General features: G+C 37.7%; 2 protein-coding genes across 2 annotated transcripts in view; both read right to left on the bottom strand.

The window, feature by feature from the left end:
- Positions 1–9,902, bottom strand: part of LCT (lactase) — a 49,419-nt gene extending 39,517 nt beyond the window's left edge. Inside the window, exon 1 of the mRNA XM_061135111.1 lies at positions 9,236–9,902. Within this exon, the coding sequence (XP_060991094.1) occupies positions 9,236–9,875 (640 nt within the window). The 5' untranslated portion in view covers positions 9,876–9,902. The remainder of the gene's footprint in view (positions 1–9,235) is intronic.
- A 10,588-nt stretch (positions 9,903–20,490) lies between these two features.
- MCM6 (minichromosome maintenance complex component 6) overlaps positions 20,491–22,528 on the bottom strand; it is a 37,665-nt gene continuing 35,627 nt past the window's right edge. Inside the window, exon 17 of the mRNA XM_061135697.1 lies at positions 20,491–21,234. Within this exon, the coding sequence (XP_060991680.1) occupies positions 21,118–21,234 (117 nt within the window). The 3' untranslated portion in view covers positions 20,491–21,117. The remainder of the gene's footprint in view (positions 21,235–22,528) is intronic.

Genomic DNA, 22,528 nt, shown 5'->3' with positions numbered 1-22,528 from the left:
GCTGAACATTTTTAAATGTCCACTTTAGTATTATCTCTGGATCAAGGACATGACATAGGAGGACAGTTAATCCCTAAGTGCAGTTGACTCACACATCACTCCTATTTGACTTTATAAGCGTTTTTTAGACTCAGAGTGAACAAACGTACCTGAGGTTCCAGAAAGTCTCATATCATACAAAATAAACTTTCCGACATTGTTCCTAACTGGTTCCTAGGGCAAGCACAAACTATACTTCTTAAAATCACGTAAAATGCAGCTTCCTCAAAACTGGAACCTCATTCTAAGCTGGCCGTTCATGTTTCTTTGGGACTGACGCGGGGGGTAATTGCACTGGCTTAAGATAATTTATCTTGTAATTTTTGCTGGATATGGTTAAAGGTCAGTGTTCTTGTCTACAGAACTCAAAATCAGTATTTGCTGGGGGTTGAGTGTTAACTGTTTCAAGCCCATGGCAGTGTGTGAGTTCATGTCCCTCACAGGTATTACTAGATTTTGTTTAAGGTTACGCTCAGTTCTGTTTCCAGTACACAAGTATGTCCTTCCTCTAAAGCCATTGCTATTGTTCATACAAGACAGCCCCTGTTTGTTTGCTCCTCTCCCTTTTGCCCCAAATGTTTAAATAAAAGTAATCAATCAGGCCAGTATTGAACTGCCCGTATCAATGCTTCAAGAGGAGGGTGGGAGTTCCCAGTGTGGCCCTAGATTGTGTTCCAGTGTTGGCAGGTGGGAGGCTCTGTGTGCAACTCGACTCTTCCTGTGAGAGAGATGTTCACCCTCCTGCTGGCCTTCTAACTAACTCTCTGCCAAGAATCTTCCTTCATATCCTTCCCACGGTAGGGCATTGAAGACTTGAGCAGGAGGTTTATAACAACACACAGTCATTAGAGAAGAACTTCTCAAATTTGCGGTAAAAATACATAACATAAAACTCACCATTAAATTTTTTTAAAGTGGCTTTGTTGTGCAACTGTCACCACCATCCACCTCCCCAAATATCCATCATTTCAAACTGAAACTCCGGGTCCATCCATGAATACTTCCCCATTTCCTCCTCCACCCAGTCTCTGGTAATCACTATTCTACTTTCTGTCTCTGTGAGTTTGATCATTCTAGGTCCTTCATATAGGTGGAGTCATACAATATTTATCCTTTTGTGTCTGGCTTATTTCACTTAGTGTAGTGTACTCAAGGTTCATCCATGCTGTAGCATGTGTCAGAATTTCATTTAAGGCTGAATAACATTCAATTGTATGTATCTAGCATGTTTTATTTATCCATTCATCCTTATATGGGCATATGGATTATTTTCATCTTTTGATGGCTTTGAATAACGCCATGAAAATGGTTGTGCAAATATCTGTTCAAGTTCCTGCCTTCAATTCTTTTGGGTGTATACCCACAAGTGCTAGACCATATAGTAATTGTACGCTCAATTTCTTGAGGAACTGCCATACAGTTTTCCATAGTGGCTACACCATTTACATCCTGGCCACGAATGCACAGGGTTGTAACTTCTCTCACAGCTCAGAGGAGCCTACAGAGATATGACAACTAAATATAATGTGGTACTTGGATGAGATCCTAGAGTAGAAAAAGGACACACAGGAGAAATTAAGGAAATCTGAATAAAACATGGACTTTTGTTAGTAATAGGGTATCAACATTGGTTCTTTAATTGCAAAAAATGTCCCATAATAATGTAAGATGTTTATATTAGGGGAAACACGTTTTAGGGACAGGGACATATGGAAACTCTGTACTATCTGCTCAAATTTTCTATAAATCTAAAACTGTTCTAAAAAGTAATGTTATTATAGGATGTATGCAATCTTGAAACAAGCCACTACCTCAGTTATTTCAGTGAGTTACTGGGATACTTCAAATTTTGGATTCAAGTGAATTTAGGTAAAGGAAAGTACTTTTTAAAATAGCCAAATAAATTCAAATCACCAACTCAATCTGTTTTCAAAGTAGTTGTTTGGTTTAACATTTTCTCACGTACCTCTAACTCAAAAAACATGTAAATAAAGAACTAAAGTAATAAAAAGTAAAAATGCTTTAAAGGTTTGCTTATATTGATAGACTATCTTCCTATGGATATATTACCAACATGCTGAACAAATTACTTCCTTGGCCCTGGATATGCAAAACAAGTAAAAATCAAAACAAACAAAAAAGTAATATTAATTTTTTAAAAGTCTTGATTAGAAAGGAAAAAACTTTTAACCACCAATAGCTTTTAATTTTTCAGGTTATCTCTGACTTTTAAATGATTACCCCTTAATCTTTAAGAAATATCAACAACGACACAATGACAGAAAATGACTAAACAATGTGCTTGGAAAGATGTACAATTACCTAATATCTTTGAGATTCACAGTAGAGGGGAAAGGGATTGGGGGCTTCCCTGGGGGCTCAGTGGTAAAGAATTCGCCTGCCAGCACAGAAGATACAGTTTTGATCCCTGATCCGGGAAGATCTCGCATGCCTCAGAGCAACAAAGCCTGTGTGCCACAACTATCGAGTCTGTGCTCTAGAGCCCAGTGTCTGCAACTCCCGAGCCAATGAGCCACAGTTACTGAAGTCTGAGCGCCCTAGAGCTCATGCTTGCAACAAGAGAAGCCACCGCAATGAGAAGCCTGCACACTGCAACCAGAGAGTAGCCCCCACTCACTGCAACTAGAGAAAAAGCCCACGCAGTAAAGACCCAGCACAGCCCAAAATAAGTAAATACACAAAATTATTTTAAGAAATGATACAAATGAACTTATAAAAAAATCTACCAAAAGAAAAGATTGATAATTTTGTATCAAGTAAGAAATTCTGTTCCTCAAAGTCTCCATGAAAAAATTGAAAAGATAAGAAGTGGAAAAATACCACCATCCCATATACCCAATGCAGATTAAAGAATATATAAAGTATTCCAACAAGTCAAAATATAAACGGATAAAAGGCAAAACAGGAATTATATAAAAGAAATAAATATGGCTAATAAATACATGAAGACCTGCTCAATTCGAATAGGAATCAGGTAAAGAAGATGATAAAGGATGATAAAGAAATATTTTTACATCTGTAAGATAGGCAAAAATTTATAATTTTGGTAAATACACGTGTTGGAAGAGGTCAACAGGAACTGATACATTGCTCAAGGAAATGTAAGTTGGTATAACCACAACGGAAAACAACTTATCTCTCACAGCTAAATATTTACATCCCCCCAATTAGCAATCACTTGAGTATAAACACAAGTGAAATTCTTAAACATCTGCAGAAAGAAGCATGTGCAAGAATGTTTATAACGGCTATGTCCATAATAGCAAAATTTGAAAACTAGAATGTCCATAAGCAGGAAAATGAATTAATAAAACTTGGCTTAGTCACACAGTAGAATATCATTTAGCAGTGAAAAGAAGATGATATAGCTCTATCCAACAATATGAATAAGCCTTGGAAACAATTTTGTTTGAACAAAAAAGTCCTAGAGGACTACAAAAAGTATAATACTCTTTCATCATGCTAAATTCCAAACCAAGCAAAATTGGACACCAAATTGTTTAAATACATACGCAATTGGGATAGAAACTTTTTTTTAAAAAAAGTAGTGCAATCTAAATGAGATACCATCAGAATGGCTAAAAGAGAAAAGGATGAAAATGCCGAATGTTAGTAAGGATTATGAGGCTACTGAAATTCTCACACATAACTAGTGGAAGTATAAAATGGAACAAGTGCTTTGGGAAATTGGCAGTTTCTTAGAAAGTCAAATACATCTCTCCCCTGTAATCCAGCATTTCCACTCCTAGGTATTATTCAAGAGAAATGAAAACATACGCCCATGCAAAACCTTGTACAAGAATGTTCATAGCAACTTATTTATAAGAGGTAAAAACTGGAAATTGCCCAAGTGCCCCTCAATTGTGATACATCCATAATAGAAACCGCTTAGAAGAAACAAACAGCAAATTACTGACAGCAACAAAATAAATGAATCTCACAAACATGCTGATGGAAAAAGACAGACACAGAATAGTACATACTGTGTGATTCCATTCATACCTATACTGATAGGAGCCAGATCAACGTTTGTTTCTGGGGTAAGGATTTGGAAGGGATACAATGATCAGAAATGGGGTTTTCAGAGGTGTTGATTAATGTTTTATATCGTGATGAGGGGATGGTTTCAATTTTATATCTTGATAAGGGTGTGGGTTCAATTTTACAGATCAGACTGTTAAATTAAGACCCATGCATTTCACTGTTGGTAACTCATACCCTGATAAAAAATTCCTTAGAAAAAAATCAGAACTTCATTTTAGATTGTTTATTTTCTAATCATCAATAAATGGGAATTTAATTTTTAAACATATTTTTTAAACATGGTGATTTCTTGGCTGAAATATATTTAGTAAAATGCCACTTTTCCTGTAATTATTTTATTTGAAATGCTTGACCTTGTACATCCATTGTGATACCAAATGTGGGAGGGGGAAGCCATAGTTTAATGCAAGATGGATGGAATATTTAGCACAGCGCTAACCTGGGATGGAGTGGGGAGAATGGGAGATGAGATAGGGAAAAATATACAAGTAGACAAAAGTTGTGATATGGTTTGTTTCGTCTTATAAACCCTCAACTTTCTAATTTTTACATTAAAACTGAGGCATAATTCATATACTATAAAATACATCCCTTTAAACTATAAAATTTTGTTATCTTTAGTACATTTACAAATGTAAACTGTGCAACTCTCTGTGCTAATTCTGGGACACTTTAGTCACCCAGAAAGATATTACATACCCATTGGCAGTCAGTTCCCATTCTCTGTTCTAGCCCCAGACATCACTGATCTACTTCAGTGTCTCTACTATAGATTTTTCTACTCTGGACATTTAATATCAATGAAATGATATAATATATGGTCTTTTGGGGCTGGCTGCTTTCACTTAGCATAATGCCTTCAAGAATTATCATATTGTAGCATGAATCAATACATCACTCCTTTCAAGTGCTGAGTAATATTCCATTTTACTAGTATGCCACTTTTTGTTTATCCATCAATTGATGGACATTAGGGTTATTTCCACTTTTGGTTATTATGAATAATACTGCTATGAATATTTGTGATACAAATATTTTTGCCTTGACATTTGCTTTTATTTCTCTTGGGTATCTACCTAGGAGATATTATATTGTACATATAATTTCATTTTTTGCTGTTTTCTTGCTTTAAAAAAATTGAAGCATAATTGACCTACAACACTGTTACTCTATGTGTATAAAGAGTAATTCAGTATTTCTATATGTTACAAAACCATTACAGTATTGTTATAGCTTAATTGCTGGACTGAGTGGTCACTTCATGGATATTAACTATGGTGTGGCTGAATCACACTGGCTCCATTTTGTCAGCTCCTTCTTAGGCCTGCAGTCCTACCAACCTCCCTTCCTGCGTGACTGAGCTCTGGTGTACTCACAAGAAATGCACCCAAGCCAGATAAGTTTCCTATCAACTTTTACCCTTGTCTTCATCTGATGCAAGAACTGGAAGAATGCTCTTCAACTAACACAGATAGTTAATGGGCCACAAGGAAAAATGGTCATGAGACCCCAAGGGGGAGGAAAAACCTCCAACTCCCATTGGTGCAAATGTGCTACTCCCTTAATAGTCAGATTGTATTTTTAGCTTTGGCCCCTTTAAATTCCCCATGCCACTTTTGGCAGTGGGGAAGTGAAAGTTGCTCAGTTGTGTCCAACATTTCGTCGTGTCCATGGGCTATACGGTTTATGGAATTCTCCAGGCCAGAATACTGGAATGGGTAGCTTTTCCTTTCTCCAGCGGATCTTCCCAACCCAGGGATCGAACCCAGGTCTCCCACATTTCAGGCAGATTTTTTACCAGCTGAGCCATGAGGGAAGCCCAACAATACTGGAGTGGGCAACCTTTCCCTTCTCCAGGGGATCTTCCTGACCCAGGAATTGAACCAGGGTCTCCTGCATTGCAGATGGATTCTTTACCAACTGAGCTATGAAGCCCAGCAGTGGGGAAGGCAGCTGCAAATGCTTCCAGATCGCCGATCCAACCCATATGTAAGTTACCCACAATAAACCCCATAATTACACTTTATGGAGTTGCCCGCTTCACTTTTTGGTCTCAAAATTTCTTTTCAGTTCAGGGGATATTATTCAATATCCCTGTCCTTGAAAAGTTATATTTTGCTTTTAATCAACATATGTAACTTTTTTGGGTATATTAAAAATGTATTTTACAAAGAACAGCAAAGTTATGGAATTGGATTAAAAATGGGGGGATGAATGAGACTGAGAAAGGAAGAAGGAAAACTGCTTTTTGGAATAGTAAAGAGACTGAGAAGAGAATTTACTTTATGTCCGGCGTTATATCAGGGACAGACAATCTAGTGATGTTGATAAAACATGAAATGAAGGCTGGGAGGAATGAGCAGAAGAAGAAAAGAAGGCAAATATGAGTTTAAGAAGGAAATAGTCTTTAGTAATCTGATGAAGATCAAAAATGAAATATGTAGAACATTTTAACAAACATGTTAGCTTTATAATTTAAAATAATTCTATGGAATTAGTCCTCAAAATAAGACAGATTTTCTTCAGCTTCAGATGATCCACATCTAGCTTTGCCTTCTTTCAAAGTTCATTTTACTCAAAGCTTCTTCAGGAGAATTACAGTCAATAAATATTTATTTCTTTTCTCACTCATCCCATGATAGGCTTTTAAAGAAACCGGTTTCAAATCCGCATCTCCTCTTCTCCCTTGCTCTACAGTTTATAAAACAAGCAGCTGGGCTTTTGTGGTTCCCTCGGCAGGGTTGTTCTCTCACCCAATGGTGTGTAATCCTCCAGATCCTATGATTTCTCTCTCTCTCCTTCCACTTGGCTAAAAAGGTGGTCCAAGGACAGCCTTTTTGATAATCATATCTAAAATAGCCCCATCCACACTCTCACTGTTTCTTCCCTTGCCCTGATTTTATTTTAAACACAGAAAAAATGTTTAACCTCTCTATAATTGAACATATGCAAATAAAGAATATAAGGAGATAATAGTTTTCAGCCATCAAATTACCAATGGTGGAAGAAAATTTTTACATACTGAGATCTGGGGAAGTCATTCCGGCTTATATATGATTTAACATAAACTTTTTGCTAACTAGAACATCCTGTTTTGTAGTCTATTAAACATACATTATTCATGTGCTTTAACCATTAAAGAAGAAGATGCATTGTCCAGAAGTAAAGAATGTCTGTTGTGAAGACAGAGATGAATGCCTTTTTCCCTGGGACATCAGTGTTAGTACACCTTTGGTAATAAGGCTTCCTTCCTGGGTGGCGAGGCATACACACTCTCTGTGCACGTACTAATCTGTCTTTTTTCAAAACTTTGCAGGAATGTACCCCTGTCGTGGTTGATGTTCTTTTTTCTGACGAAATATAAAACTGTGCTTAAGACCATGTTTTTCTTGAGGAGTTCCTCAGAGCTTTCTGAGAGGCTTTTTCCAAAGATATAGTCCTCATTTGGCTTGAATAAAACTCTTTTCTATTTTTATTACAGATCAGTTATCAACTGTTTCTGTCTACACCAATGATAAAACAATTACATCACTGAAAACAGGCTGAGTGGGTCAGAAGAACAATTTTGTAATTGTTAGTATAAAGTTACAACTTTTCTGGAAAGTAATTTAGGAACATTCTTTGAAGTCTTACAGAAGGCGCATCCTCTGATCTAGTAATTTCAGTTTCAAGAATCTCAGAGGGCTTCCCTGGTGGCTCAGTGCTAAAGAATCTGCCTGCCAAAACAGGGGACCCAGATTTGCTCTCTGGTCCAGGAAGATCCCCCATGCCATGGGGCAACTAAGCCCATGCACCGCAACTACTGAAGCCCTCAAATAGAGGCTGGGAGCAGCAACAGAGAAGGCGCTGCAATGAGAAGCCTGCCCTTCTTGTGCAACTAGAGAAAGCCCGTGTGCAGCAACAAAGACTCGGCACAGCCATATAATTTTTTTTTAAAGGAATCTGTCAGAAAGAATTTATCTGAAGGCAGGCATTTATACATATGTTCATTGCAACATAATTTTTAATTGTGAAAATTGAACTAATATGTAAAAATGAAATATCTTAAATGAGCCATCAATATAATGTGAACATGTAAGAACACTGATAATCATACTTTCAAAGAGTTTTTATTAAAATGAGAATCTATTAATTAAATATGTTAAGTTTCAAAAGTAGAATATGGTGTGGGAGGGAAGTTTAAGAGGGAGGGGGAATTTGTGTACTTATGGCGGATTCATGTTGTTGTATGGCAGAAACCAGCACAAAATTGTAAAGCAATTATCTTCTGATTAAAAATAAATTAAAAAAGTAGAATATACAAGTATACAGATATATAAATATACTGTATATAATAAAAACTAGAAAGCATATCTAATCCAATTAATCTAATTAATTTAATCTAATTGGTTCTCAAAAGTGGTATACCTCAGATTCATCTAGGGAATATATTAAAATCAATGTCCTGAGTCTGTCCAGACGTACTGAATTGGAAGCTTAAATTAGCTATGAACAGGAATATGGACAATTGTAATCATGCTCTTCTTACTATCCATTAGCGTACCATTATTTTATCTTGTATTTGTCTCCCCTGTTAGAATATAGGCTTGAACTAGAACATGTCATTCGCTTTACATAAGAAAAACGGGGAGGCTCAGGGTTTCTCTGGTGGTCCAGTGGTTAGGACTCTGAGCTTCCATTGCAGGGGGCATAGTTTTGACCCCTCGTTGGGGAACTAAAGTCTCCCAAGCCACGCAGCATGGTCCAAAAATATAAAAAATTAAAACATAAAAAAGAAAGCAGGGAGGCTGAGAGAGAATGGGCAATCTTGAAATCCTAGGGAGAGTCAGGGAGGCAAGACTGAAGAAGGAAAGACAGAGAGATAATTGATAATAGTGTAGACTCAAGACTAGGTAAGGAGGGTTTAAAGATATTTTTCAAAGGGGATGTTGGGCATGGTACAATACAAGCCGCCCTTACCTACCTCCACCAAGAAATCTTCAGGATGGTATTAATTTCTCACTTATAAATAGCTATGAGGGGACTGTTGAAAGTAAGTGGAAAGAAATGCTGGGTCCTACATTAAGAAGGGGGATGAAGGTGGATGATGAAGGCTGCCGGTGGCTCAGCCATCAGTGTTGTGTGAACTCACCTTGAGAAGCATATTTTTCATGGTAAATCTCATAGGCTTTTCTGTGGGCATCAGTGAGGATCTGCAGACGTGAAGATCTTGATTCCTGGTGGGGAAGCTTCGTGATCACTTTCTCCAAGTCACTAAAAGTGAACCAGATCTCAACTAGGTCCCCAAAGGAGTGGAAGGCGAAGGAGGCATAGGCAGCAAACAGATCGGCAAAGGCCTCACTTCTCTGGAGAGTGCTGGCAGGGAGGGTCTGGTGGTGTAGAACAACCAGGGGCTGAAGTTGAGCAGTCTTGAGGGCCTCAAGCAGTTGCCGATAGCACAGCACTGTTTCCTTGTCTGGGTTCTCCGAGATTCCTTCTGGTAGAAGTTGTGCCCATGGCAGAAATACTTTGTAATGGGTGATCATACTGGCACGGACACTCCTAAAGTACTCTGGCAGGAATGCAGGCAGTGGCTGGCGACAAACATAAATTTCTTCATCTTCTGCTACAAAGGGTGAATCCTGGTTTCCCAGGGGATCCCTCAGGTTGTGTAACAAGTTGTTGGTTAGAGGACCAGCAGCTGAGATGAAATTTTTATCAGAGTCCCAGTCTAAACCCCAGCAAGAAAAACGTAAAAGTACAATAAGGACTAAATGCCAGGCCAGCTCCATCTTCAAGGAACTGTCAGGAGGTTTGTGGAATACTTACTTTATAACTTCAGTTGAGGTTGTAAAATACCAAGCAACTATTAACACTTAATATGTAACTGGATTATCTACAATAATGAAATCAGTACATGATTCAACAGTTCAGTTCAGTTCAGTCACTGAGTCGTGTCCAACTCTTTGCGACCCCATGGACTGCAGCATGCCAGGCCTCCCTGTCCATCACCAACTCCTGGAATTTACTCAAACTCATGTCCATTGAGTTGGTGATGCCATCCAACCATCTCCTCCTCTGTTGTCCCCTTCTCCTCTTGCCTTCAATCTTTCCCAGCATCAGGGTCTTTTCAAATGAGTCAGCTCTTTGCATCAGGTGGCCAAAGTATTGGAGTTTCAGCTTCAGCATCAGTCCTTCCAATGAACACCCAGGACTGATCTCCTTTAGGATGGACTGGTTGGATATCCTTGCAGTCCAAGGGACTCTCAAGAGTCTTCTCCAACACCACAGTTCAAAAGCATCAATTCTTTGACACTCAGCTTTCTTTATAGTCCAACTCTCACATCCATACAGGACTACTGGAAAAACCGTAGACTTGTCTAGGTGGACCTTTGTTGGCAAAGTATTGTCTCTGCTTTTTAATATGCTGTCTACTTTGGTCATAACTTTTCTTCCAAGGAGTAAGCGCCTTTTAATTTCATGGCTGCAGTTACCATCTGCAGTGATTTTGGAGCCCAGAAAAATAAAGTCTGCCACTGTTTCCACTGTTTCTCCATCTATTTGCCATGAAGTGATGGGACCGGGTGCCATGATCTTTGTTTTCTGAATGTTGAACTTTAAGCCAACTTTTTCACTCTCCTCTTTCACTTTCATCAAGAGGGTCTTTAGTTCTTCTTCACTTCCTGCCGTAAGGGTGATGTCATCTGCATATCTGAGGTTATTGATATTTCTCCCTGCAATCTTGATTCCAGCTTGTGCTTCATCCAGCCCAGCGTTTCTCATGATGTACTCTGCATATAAGTTAAATAAGCATGGTGACAACATACAGTCTTGACATACTCCTTTTCCTGTTTGGAACCAGCACCATTTATTGAAGAGGCTGTCTTTGCCCCATTGTATATTCTTGCCTCCTTTGTCAATATAAGGAATCACGGCGAGCGGTGGCTGCGTAACACTGGAGTGGTGAGCGGCCGAGAGGAGATACCCCACGTCCAAGGTCAGGAGTAGCAGCCGTGAGGAGATACCCCACATCCAAGGTCAGAGAAACCCCAGTAAGATGGTAGGCACTGGAGCCGCTGTGAGGAGATACCCCATGTCCAAGGGCAAAGGAGAAGTCCCAGCAAGATGGTAGGAGGTGCAAATTCACCTTTAGAATCAAACCACATTCCCTCCAGAGATGCTCAGGGGGCTCAAACAAACTTTGCGTGCACCAGGACTCAGGGACCCCACAGAGACTTAGACAGGACTGTGTTTGAGCGTCTCCTGTGGAGGTACGGGTCGGCAGTGGACTGCCGCAGGGACAGGGGCTCTGGGTGTGGGTATGGCATAAGTCCTCTTGAAGAAGGTTGCCATTAACCCCACCATAGAGCTGCCAGAACTTACACAGGACTGGGAAATAGACTCTTGGAGGGCACAACAGAACCTTGTGCACCAGGACCCAGGAGAAAGGAACAGTGACCCCACAGGAGACTTGCCTGTGGGTGTCTGGGAGTCTCCGGCGAAGGCATGGGTTGGTGGTGGGTTGCTGCAGGATTAGGGGCATGGACTGTAGCAGTACATGCATGGGATCTTTTGAGGGAGGTCACCATTATCTTCATTACCTCCACCATAGTTTCGCCCCAGGTAAATAGCAGGGAGGGAGCACAGCTCCACCCATCAGCAGAAAATAGGATTAAAGATTTACTGAGCATGACTCCACCCTTCCGAACAAGACCCAGTATCCCCCTCAGTCTATCCCATCAGGAAGCTTTCATAAGCCTCTTGTCCTTCTCCATCAGAGGGCAAACAGACTGAAAACCACAATCACAGAAAACTAACCAATCTGATCACATGGACCACAGCCTTGTCTAACTCAATGAAACTATGAGCCATGCTGTGTAGGGCCACCCAAGATGGATGGGTCATAGTGGAGAGTTCTGACAAAATGTGGTCCACTGGAGAAGGGAATGGCAAACCAATTCAGTATTCCTGCCTTGAGAACCCCAGGAACAGTATGATTCACCAATGTAATATCAAAAAATTTTAAAGCCATGAGGGATAGCACAATAACCTCAAACTTCTCATACAATTTAAGCCAAGGAACCAGGGAAGTGAAGAAAAAAGTCCTTCACAGTTTTTCTTACTTCTGTTCAGTCACTCTGTCATGTCTGACTCTTTGCAACCCCATGGACTTCAGCAGGCCAGGCCTCCCTGTCCATCACCGACTCCTGGAGTTTACTAATATATTTTTCTTACTTACAAATTATTTTAAAATATATTTACATAGTGTAAGAACTCCATGGCAAGATGAAGAGAGCGCCGGAGTGTTAAGAGGCTTTATTGGGCAATCGCTCAGGGCTCCCAGGGGCGAGCAGGGGGAAAAGCGGGAGTCTGCGACCTGCGGGAAGGGGGGCGACACCTATATACCCTGGCGGATGCGGAAGTGGTGGGACCTTTCCATATATGGTTAGAATCGGGCTCTAGGGTGCTGATTGGACTTTTCGGTCTCATGTCCGTTTTTGATTGGCCGGAGTCTCGGCGCCTTCGCGTCCATCAGTCTGCCTGGCAACGGGCTGTTGATTGGTGGATGTCTGTCCCTGGGACTTATCCGGGACTTTCTGGCGGGGGCTTCTCCGTCAGCATTTTCCGGCTGGCGCTTTCCCGCCTGCGGTCAGCGTGACCTTTCACATAGCAGAACAAAAGTGAGTTCATCACCAAACTTTTTTCCTCCTTTAAAGATACATAAGTATATAAATGATGAATACATTTTATAAAAGATTCAAATGATATAGAAATATGTATAAAAACTTCCTAATTCCCCTCTTTGTTTCCCTTCCTAGGATAATCATTTTCAATACTGTGCTTCCTTCCAATTTTCTTTCTCTGCATATATTAATAACATTCAGGAGTCAGAGTGCCAGGAGTATCTGCTGGAAGTTACTTAATTTCTGTGTCTCTGTTTTCTCAGTTGTAGAATGGGGGTATACAGGGTTGTGAGAATTAAATGAGGTCATTTATTAGCATATTTAGAACCATGCAACTCAATGATAGCTATTATTACATATACAAATGCAAATATAACGTGTATAACATTTCAAATATATAAAACATATATGGAACTATGTCTAATGCAGTGTTCCTTAGCTTTTTTTCCCCTGCACTTCAATTTAACCTCTTGCATATTGAATATTGGTTCATTCTTAATTTTAATATGTTGCAAATTAATCTTTTTAGCTATACATCTTTGTCCACATTTAAGACAGAATTTTAGAAATTAAGTTGGTAACTGAATGGAGTGCCCATTTGGCATTTTGATTGCAATCCAAAGTCTTCCAAAACAGGCTTCTTCAAACTTAAATCCAACTGATAGTTAGAAGTGTGTCTAAATCTCTTATTTGCTCACACCTGTTATAAATTCACATTTGGACACATTTTTGGTTTGGAGGGGTAGCTTTTCATATTAAATGGCTACCTGTTTTTCTTCTGAGATTTATGTTCATATCCTTTGTATAATTTTATTATTTAACTTATTATAATATAGGAACTCAATAGTTTGGATATCATGTATTAAAATGTGATAGGAAAAAAGTAGTCCCCCAGTTTTAAAATTTGGCTTATAGCATCCTTCAAAATACACTACTCAGTACCATATTTTTGAAAGCTTGTGTCAAATGTGTTATTTAATATTCTTGTTTCTAAGCTTTAGATCTTTATCCCATCTTTATGTTGCATATTAGGGTTTATAAACTTCTAATGGGTTGTTGAATAGGCCATTCCTTCCCCACTATTTGGGATGCCATTTATCAGAAGCAAAATATTTGGGACTTCCCTGGTAGCACAGTAGGTAAGAATCTGCCTGCCGATGCAGGGGCCATGGGTTCAAGCCCTGGTCCAGGAAGATTCCACACGCCACGGAGCAACTAAGCCCACATGCCACAACTACTGAGCCTGCACTCTGGAGCCCACAGTCATCCACCAGCAAGCCTGCGTGCTAGTAGTACCGAGGCCTGCGTGCCTAGAGCCTGTACATAACAACTACTGAGGCCTGCGTGCTGAGAGCCTGTGCTCCACAACAAGAGACACTGCAGTGAGAAAACCACTCACCACACCTAGACAAAGCCCACACAAAGCAACAAAGACCCAGGGGAGTAAAAAAAAGAAAAAAAGGAAATGAAATATTTATCTAGACATGTTTCTAGACTTTTATTCCTTGTCTATCTAATCACGTAATGAAAGGACATGGCCTCTCCTATCATTTTTTTCCTTGGAATTGTCCTAGAAATATGTGATATATATATTCTTTTTAATAGAAATAGTTTTATTTCATGTAGTGGAATTTTCAAGGTGACCCTGACAGCCCCATTTAAATATACCACCTTCAAATTCCTCTGTTTACAATCATTGTTATCTCTCCAAATATATATATTTTAATTATAGAAATAGTAAATATGTGCATCTCATAAATATCCCTGGAATTTAGATAAAATATTTCCATTTGTCCTATACCTAATACCAGGTACTTAAGAAATATCCATCATTTTTTACATATGTATGTACACAAAGAATATCATTTTACCTACAAGCTTACAAAATAAAAGGTACTATAATGTGAGTATTGATGTACAACTAGCATTTGTACCATATAGCACACCTTGGAGATCTTTTCACATTGTGTAAATATTGATATATCTGATTCTTTTCAAAGGCTGCATTGTGTGACGCTGCACCATCATTATTTTGTTGATTGGGTGTCATCGTCTATGTTTTTTTCTATACACAGATAGCTATTTCTTCAGGAAAAATACTGGAGTACACGTGCTGGGTAATAGGGTAGCCAGTCATATTTTAACTTCTAACGGTACTAACAAATTTTTCCCTGAAAGCAGTGTCCCAACTTACACTCCAACCAGTAGTGTATTACAACATCAAATTCCTAGCAAACCTACCAATGCTATTATAATACTATCAAATTATTAGTGTTTTTATAATTTTGAATGATTTAAAAAATTTATTTGTATCAGCTCTGTATCTATTTTGGGAAATAATCTTTATTACCATTGTAAATTGAGAAAATATATAGCTATTGAAATTATATATAATTATATATATATAGTAAATATATATAATATATTCTTCTCATCTGCAGCTTATTTATTCTGGACATTAATCCTTTCTCTAGTATTATAGGTTGACAAAACATTCTCCAAATCTGTAGCTTTGCTTTTTAATTTTTAATGTATTAAATTTTGGTGTAGTCAAATTCATTAAATTCTTTATTGCTCTCTAGATATAGTTTTAAAAAGCCTCTTCTACTTATAAAGTTATAAGAAAGCAAAGTTATAAGAAAAGCTCATATTTTCCCTTTTTAAAATTAATTTTTAAAAAGACACAACTGACTTTATAACATTGTATTTGTTTTAGGTGTACAACACAATCATATACATTGCACAAAATCACCACAATAAGACTAGTTAACCTATCCATCACTAACATACAAATTTTTTTCTTGTGTGTGGTGAGAATGTCTAAGATCTACTCTCAGCAACTTTCAGATAGATAGCAGTAACTACAATCACCATGATGTACATTATATTCCCATGACATTTACTTTGTAACTGGAAGTTTGTACCTTTTGACCACCTTCACCTCTGTCAATCATCAGTCTGTTCTTTGTACCTATGAGTTCAGTTTTTATGAAAACATTATGTTTTAGATTATACACTATTTGTCCTTCTCTGTCTGACATTTCATATAGCATAATGCTCTTCAGGTTCACCCACGTCACAAATGACAAGATTTCTTTTCAGAACTGAGTAATATTTGATTATATACAGTTTCTTTATCCATTTATCCATCAGGGAACACAGGTTGCTTCCATGTCTGGGCTATCATAAATATTGTGGCAATGAACATGAGGGTGCATATATCGTTTTGAATTGGTGTTTTCATTTTCTTCAGATAAATACTTAGAAGTGGAATTGCTCGATTACATGGTAGCTCTATTTTCAGTTTTTTTTGGAAACTTCGTTTTCCATACAGAGGTTCTTGCCAATAGTACACAAGGGTTCTATTTTCTCCACATCCTTGCTAACACTTGTTATTTTTCTTTTTCATAATAATCTTTCTAAAAACAGGTGTAATTGGCATCTCATTGTGGCTTTGATTTTCACTTTGATGATGGTTAGTGATATTGAGCACCTTTTCATGTGCCTGTTGGCAATGTGAATATCTTCTTTGGAAAAATGCCTATTCTGCTCATTGGCCTATTTTAGATTGCTGTTATTGAGTTATGTTTTTATTTATTTTGGATATTAACCCCTATCAGATATTATTTGCAAAGGTTTTCTCACAGTCATTTGACTGGTGGTTTTCCTTGCTGTGCAGTAATTTTTGGTTTGATGTAGTCCTATTTATTTTTGCTTTTGTTGCCATTGCTTTAGTGTCAAGTCCAAAAAATCATCGCTAAGGCTGATGTCAAGGAGCCTGCCATCTGTTTTCTTCTAGGAGGTTTATGATTTCAGGTTTTATGCTCAACTTTTAAATCCATTTTTAACTTTTGTGAATAGTGTAACATAGTGATCTAGTTTTCCCAACACCATTTAAGAGAATGTTTTTCCTTACTGTACCAATACCATAGTTTTAATTACTACACCTATGTAATATAGCTTGAAATAAGGACGCATGATGCCTCTAGCTTTGTTCTTTCTCAATATTGCTTTGGCTATTCAGGATCTTTTGTGATTCCACACAATCGTAGGATCGTCTGTTCTGTTTCTATGAAAAATGCCACTAGTATTTTGAGAGATTGCACTGACTGTGTAATAAAGGGGCATTTTAAAATGAAGGGGCATGTTAACAATATCAATTCTTCTAATCTGTATGCATGGAGTATCTTCCTGTTTATCATTATCTTTTTCAATTTCTCTCACCACTGTCTTGTAGTTTTCAGTATACAGGTTTTTTTTTTTTTTTATCTCCTTGGCTAAATTTATTCAAGGAGATCAGTCCCGGGTGTTCATTAGAAGGACTGATGCTGAAGCTGAAACTCCAATACTTTGGCCACCTCATGCAAAGAGTTGACTCATTGGAAAAGACCCTGATGCTGGGAGGGACTGGAGGCAGGAGGAGAAGGGGATGACAGATGAGATGGTTGGATGGCATCACCAACTCGATGGACATGGGTTTGAGTAAACTCCGGGAGGTGGTGATGGACAGGGAGGCCTGGCGTGCTGCGATTTATGGGGTCAGCAAGAGTTGGACATGACTGAGCGACTGAGCTGAGGTATTTTTTTACTATACAACTGTAAACGGGATTATCTCCTTTTTCTGATACATTAAAAAAATAAATACTTGGCTGTATCAGGTCTTGGTTGTAGCAAGCGGGATCTTCACTGTATCTTGCAGAGCTCTTGTTCTGGTACACTGACTTTCTACTTGTGGCACGCAGGCTTCAGAGCACGTGGGCTTCAGTAGTTGCGGCATGTGGGATTTTAGTTTTCTGATCAGGAATTGATCCTGTATCTCCTGCATTGCCAGGCAGATTCCTAACCACTTGACCATCAGTAAGTAACACCGCCCCCCCCCCCTTTTTTTTTTTGGTGGTGTCTTTAGGGTTTTCTATATGCAACATCATATCATCTGCAAATAGTGACAATTTTACTTTGGATGCCTTCCTTTCCTAGTTCTGGCTAGGATTCCATTTTTATTGAATAAAAATATTGAGTGTGGGCATTCTTGTCTCATCCCCAAGAGTATGACTAGCTGTGGACTTGCCATTTAGTCTTTATTATGTTGAGATACTTTCCCTCTATACTCACTTTGATATCAGTTTTTTTAAAATCATAATTTGATGTTAAATTTTATCAAATGCCTTTTTTCCTTATCTATGGGGATAACAAGTATTTTTATCCATTTAGTTAAGCTGTATAATTCATTGCTTGATTTGCAGATGTTGAATCTCCCTTGCATACCTGGAATAATCTCACTTGATCATTTTAACATATTATTGAATTAACTTTGCTAGTTTTGTTGAGGATTTTTGCATTTGTTTTGTTAACAACATGAAGGGATATTGGCTTGTAATTTTCTCTTCTTTAGGTGTCCTTGTCTCATTTTAGTACCAGGGTAATGCTGGCTTCATGAAATGTGTTTGGAAGTAGTACCTCCTCTTCCATTTTTGAAAAATATTTGATAAGGACTGCTATTAATTTATCTTCAAATGTTTGGTAGAAGTCATCAGTGAAGCCATGTGGTCCTGGGCTTTGTTGGGAGGTTTCTGATTTTTTATTCAATCGCACTACTAACCAGACTTATTAGATTTTCCATTTTTGTCATGATTGACAGCATTTTTCTAGCAGTTTATCTACTAAGTTGTCCAATTTGCTGGTGAATATCAACATCTTATGATTCTTTATGTATATTCTGTGGTATAATTATCTCTCATTTGTTTTCTTCTTTTTGTGAGTCTAGCTAAAGTTTTGTCAATTTTACCTTAGAAAGAAAAAAAAAAAAAAAAAAAAGCTTAGTTTTACTGCTCTTTCCTACCAACACTTAGGGCTCTATTCCCCACCCCACCCAGGATATAAAGTTAGGCTGAGATATTTGCTTCTTGATAAAGGCATTTATCCCTGTGGGATTGCTTTTGCTGCCTCCCATTAAGCTTTGCTATGTCATTTCTCCATTTTCATGTTTCATTTTTAAATTTCTTTTGATTTCTTTGACCCATTGGTTGTTATGTAGGATGTTGTGTGATTCCTACATATTTGTGAAAACTTCAGATTTCTGCCTGTAGTTTTGTTTTATATCATTATAGTCAGAAAAGATGCCCATTTCATCATCTTTAACTTAGTAAGACTTGCTTTGTGGCCTAACATATGATCTATCCTGAAAAATGTTCCATTTGTGCTTAAGAATCTGTATTCTGTTGCTTTTGCACAGAATGTTCTGTGCCTGTTAAGCCCATCTGGTCTAAACATATTACTTGAAGTCTATGCTTCCTCGCTGGTAATGTCCTTTGATGAAAGTGGGATACTTAAGTCTACTATTATTGTTTTGCTATTTCCCTTAGGTCTGTTAATATTTGCGTCATATATTCAGTTGTTCCATGGCTTTATTTGCACATATCTTCCATATATCCTAGAGATATTTCCATTTCAAACATCTTCATTTCCCTCATTTTAGTTTGTATAATGCAGAGAGCATGGCTGTTATCATAATTTATGTAGTCATCTCCTTTCTGATGGACATCTGTTGGGATTTGGTTGAAAACATTAAATTTATGGTTGACAATTTACAATATTCAAGATGTCCTTTTCAGAAACAATTTACATCTATCCACTTAACTAAATACTTGTCTAATTTTCTTCATAAAGATCTTATACATACTCCATCATCCATTAGCCACTTCATTTCTCTGATAAGTAACATGTAGATAGAGGGGGTGTGTGAAAATGTAAGCACACTTACTCAGATGTATAAAAACTTTTTTAGTTGTATTAATGGTCTCACTTTGCTTTCGAGTCCCCACTTTCACTAATAGCAAAACTGGGGGAGAAGACAGATTCACCATTAAGGAACTCATCTTTCCTGGGCTTCACACTTTCCTCTAATCAAATTGAAGTTCAAATTACTGTCAGCTGTTTCTCTATTCAGAAATTCCTTACCCCATCTTCTTTATCAAGTTGGGAACTAGTGCAGGGAAGGAACTCTTTCTTGCTGTTTTATGAGTTTTTACTAGTTGTTCTTCCTATCACCTATTTCTGGAACCTTCTGCCTTAGTCCATGCCTTACTCCAGCAGCTCCTATCTCAACAATAATTCTGAGATCCTGTACACTGAAGTTTCCTTGTCTCAAAAGGCTTGCCTACCCCCATTAATTAGTAACTTAGTTTTCACACAAGTTTATACCCTTTATCTGCTAACTGTGCAACTTCTCTGTTTCCAATCTCCCTTACCTTTAGTGGTGAGTGAAGTTTCTATTAGTGAACTTTAGTAACATATATAAACATTCCCCGACTAGCCCCACAGACCCCAGAATACCATCTGTTGTCAAAAGCTGCAACAACAGTACCTTCTACACCATGAACCTATGATCAAAGCTAAGCCTCAGAGACTGTTAGTATCATAAACTGCAGTAATTTTTTCCCTAGAAAACTGCTGTAAAATTTAAGGGTGGTTGTATATATAGAAAAATGACATTTCCCATCTGTTGTCAAAGCTGCAACAATAGGAACAGGTACATCATGAACATACTGATCAAAGCTAAAGCTTCAGAGACTGTTAGTATCGTAAACAGCAATAATTCTCTTACTTAAAAATATTTAACGATGGTTATAGTATAGAAACTGATAAAGTTCCCTTAAAAAAGCAGTCAGAAAGTAATTCTGAGATCTTAACTCTTAGAACATAGAAATTTTAAGCTATTAAAGAGTAGTGGAAAAGTATAATAAACTTTTTATTTTCATAAACTCTCTTAAAAAAACAAATAGAACTTGATTTAACTTTTAAAAGTCATCTCCAAGGCCTCTTAGCTTTCATACTAACAAATTCTAATAAGGACTCTCCTCACAGGGAGTTATGCTTAAATGTTTACTATGTCATATTTCCATCCCTTTGCTATATTCATGAATAAATGGAAGCAATAATTTGAGTAGACTAGAAATAAATCCAATAGACAACTGCTGAAAAAGTTTTTTCTGGTGAAAAAAAGCAGTAATTGACACTTGAAAAAAGTTATTTCTCGAATAAGGTATCACATAACATATAAGCAGTGGAACTTTTTCTACACATGAAAACACAAGGTCTTAGTTATAGAAACAACACATTATTGCAATCCAACTCTTTTTAGACAAGAAGTACACTAAACAAAGGGATAAAACCTGTGTTGGTATAAAAGGAATGTGACAATATAGGATAGGACAATCAACTCAGTTCTTATTCCTCAAAGTAAATCTTCCTGAATCATCACTCTCAGAAGCATTTCTCTGGCTAGCAGAACTCCATCCAGACTCCAGGCCCAAGGTGGAGGGCCATAGTTTCTCCAGTTTCTTTCAATAGCTCAATCTTCAAGCAAGTAGTTAGGGTTAACAACTAAGTAGGGATCTTCTTCATAGCTCTCACTTCCTTCTGTGGAGCCTTTCAATCCAGCTTGGGTGAGCTCAATTAGAACATGATCCTATGAAATACAAATGGTTGTCCTCAGTTCTTTAGCAGTATTATAAGAATGATAAGATACACAGGACCCGACCCTCCTAAATGTCTGCTACTAACATTTTCTTTCATTTTCCCCCAGAAACTCTTTCAGAAAAAGGATTCTCTCTTAGAAAAAGGATATTGGTCTTAAAACCATATCAAATTTCTGCTAAATTACCATCCCATTATGATACAGACCTTTTCATATCATAACCTTTCTTTGAAAAATTAAGAAATATATCAGCAAGATCAACATTATGATTTTAACCAGGTTCCCTAGCATATCACATCATGTACTTAAAAATAACTTCAAAATTTTATGGTCATGCAATTGTATAAATCCTGATAAATGTTTATCATTCTACTTATCATTCAAAGTGTTTAATACTTAATATTATGTTAATTTTTAATTATCGGCCACTGAACTCTTTCATATATCACCCATTTTCCTAATTCAGTTAGAAGTAGAATCTAAAGATAATTAACATAAAAATTGTCACTTTGATCTATTATCTAGTTTAAAAAAAAAGTAGAACATGCCATGTGGCTTAATAAACTTGATGACAGATTTGAAGCCATGATATTATAAATCAGTGTAGTATGCCCACAAACAAGGAGGACTCCTACCTAAGGCCCATACAGAGGAACTCAGGAAATAGCGATTTGATCCTCAAGTGGAAAAGTCCAACAGTATGAGCACTAATACCACTAAGACGGATCAGACACTTGCAAGTACTCCATGTACTAGCACATCTTCAGAGAAAGCACACTTGACCAGCACAGTACAAGTTCCTTAGTCTTTTGTACCAAGTTGGCTCAGGAGGTGCATCAAACTTAAAAACGTAGCCCAATTTTGATCAGTTAGTTTCACAATGTGTCCTAGTGTGAGTTTTTTGCATGAATTATTTTACCTTAACACTGATTCCAGGGTTACTAGGAAGGACAGGGCTGGCCCGATGCAAACATTGTCCACCACTAGGCAGACAACTCTGAGCACCACCACCCCACTTCAGCTCTATTTTTACACATATTATTCATTAAATTTTGAATGGAATAGTTTTTCAAATCCCCCCACCTGTAGTCACAGACTCACCTAGTTCTACAGGGAAATAGTTCATCAAATGATAAACTCTGATGTGTGCCAACTATAATATTTACAAAGTGAGCACTGTGAAGTTAGATGCAATTTCTCCCATTTGAACAGAAAAATTCAATCATTTAACAAGTATCTGAACCCTCTCTGAGCTAGGCACCACTGCAGATACAGGGGATTAACA

This window comes from Dama dama, chromosome 33, assembly GCF_033118175.1.
Source record: "Dama dama isolate Ldn47 chromosome 33, ASM3311817v1, whole genome shotgun sequence".
In the NCBI taxonomy this organism is placed as follows: Eukaryota; Metazoa; Chordata; class Mammalia; order Artiodactyla; family Cervidae; genus Dama; species Dama dama.
The sequence above is the reverse complement of the archived record's forward strand: the minus strand, read 5'-3'. Positions and strand labels throughout refer to the sequence as shown.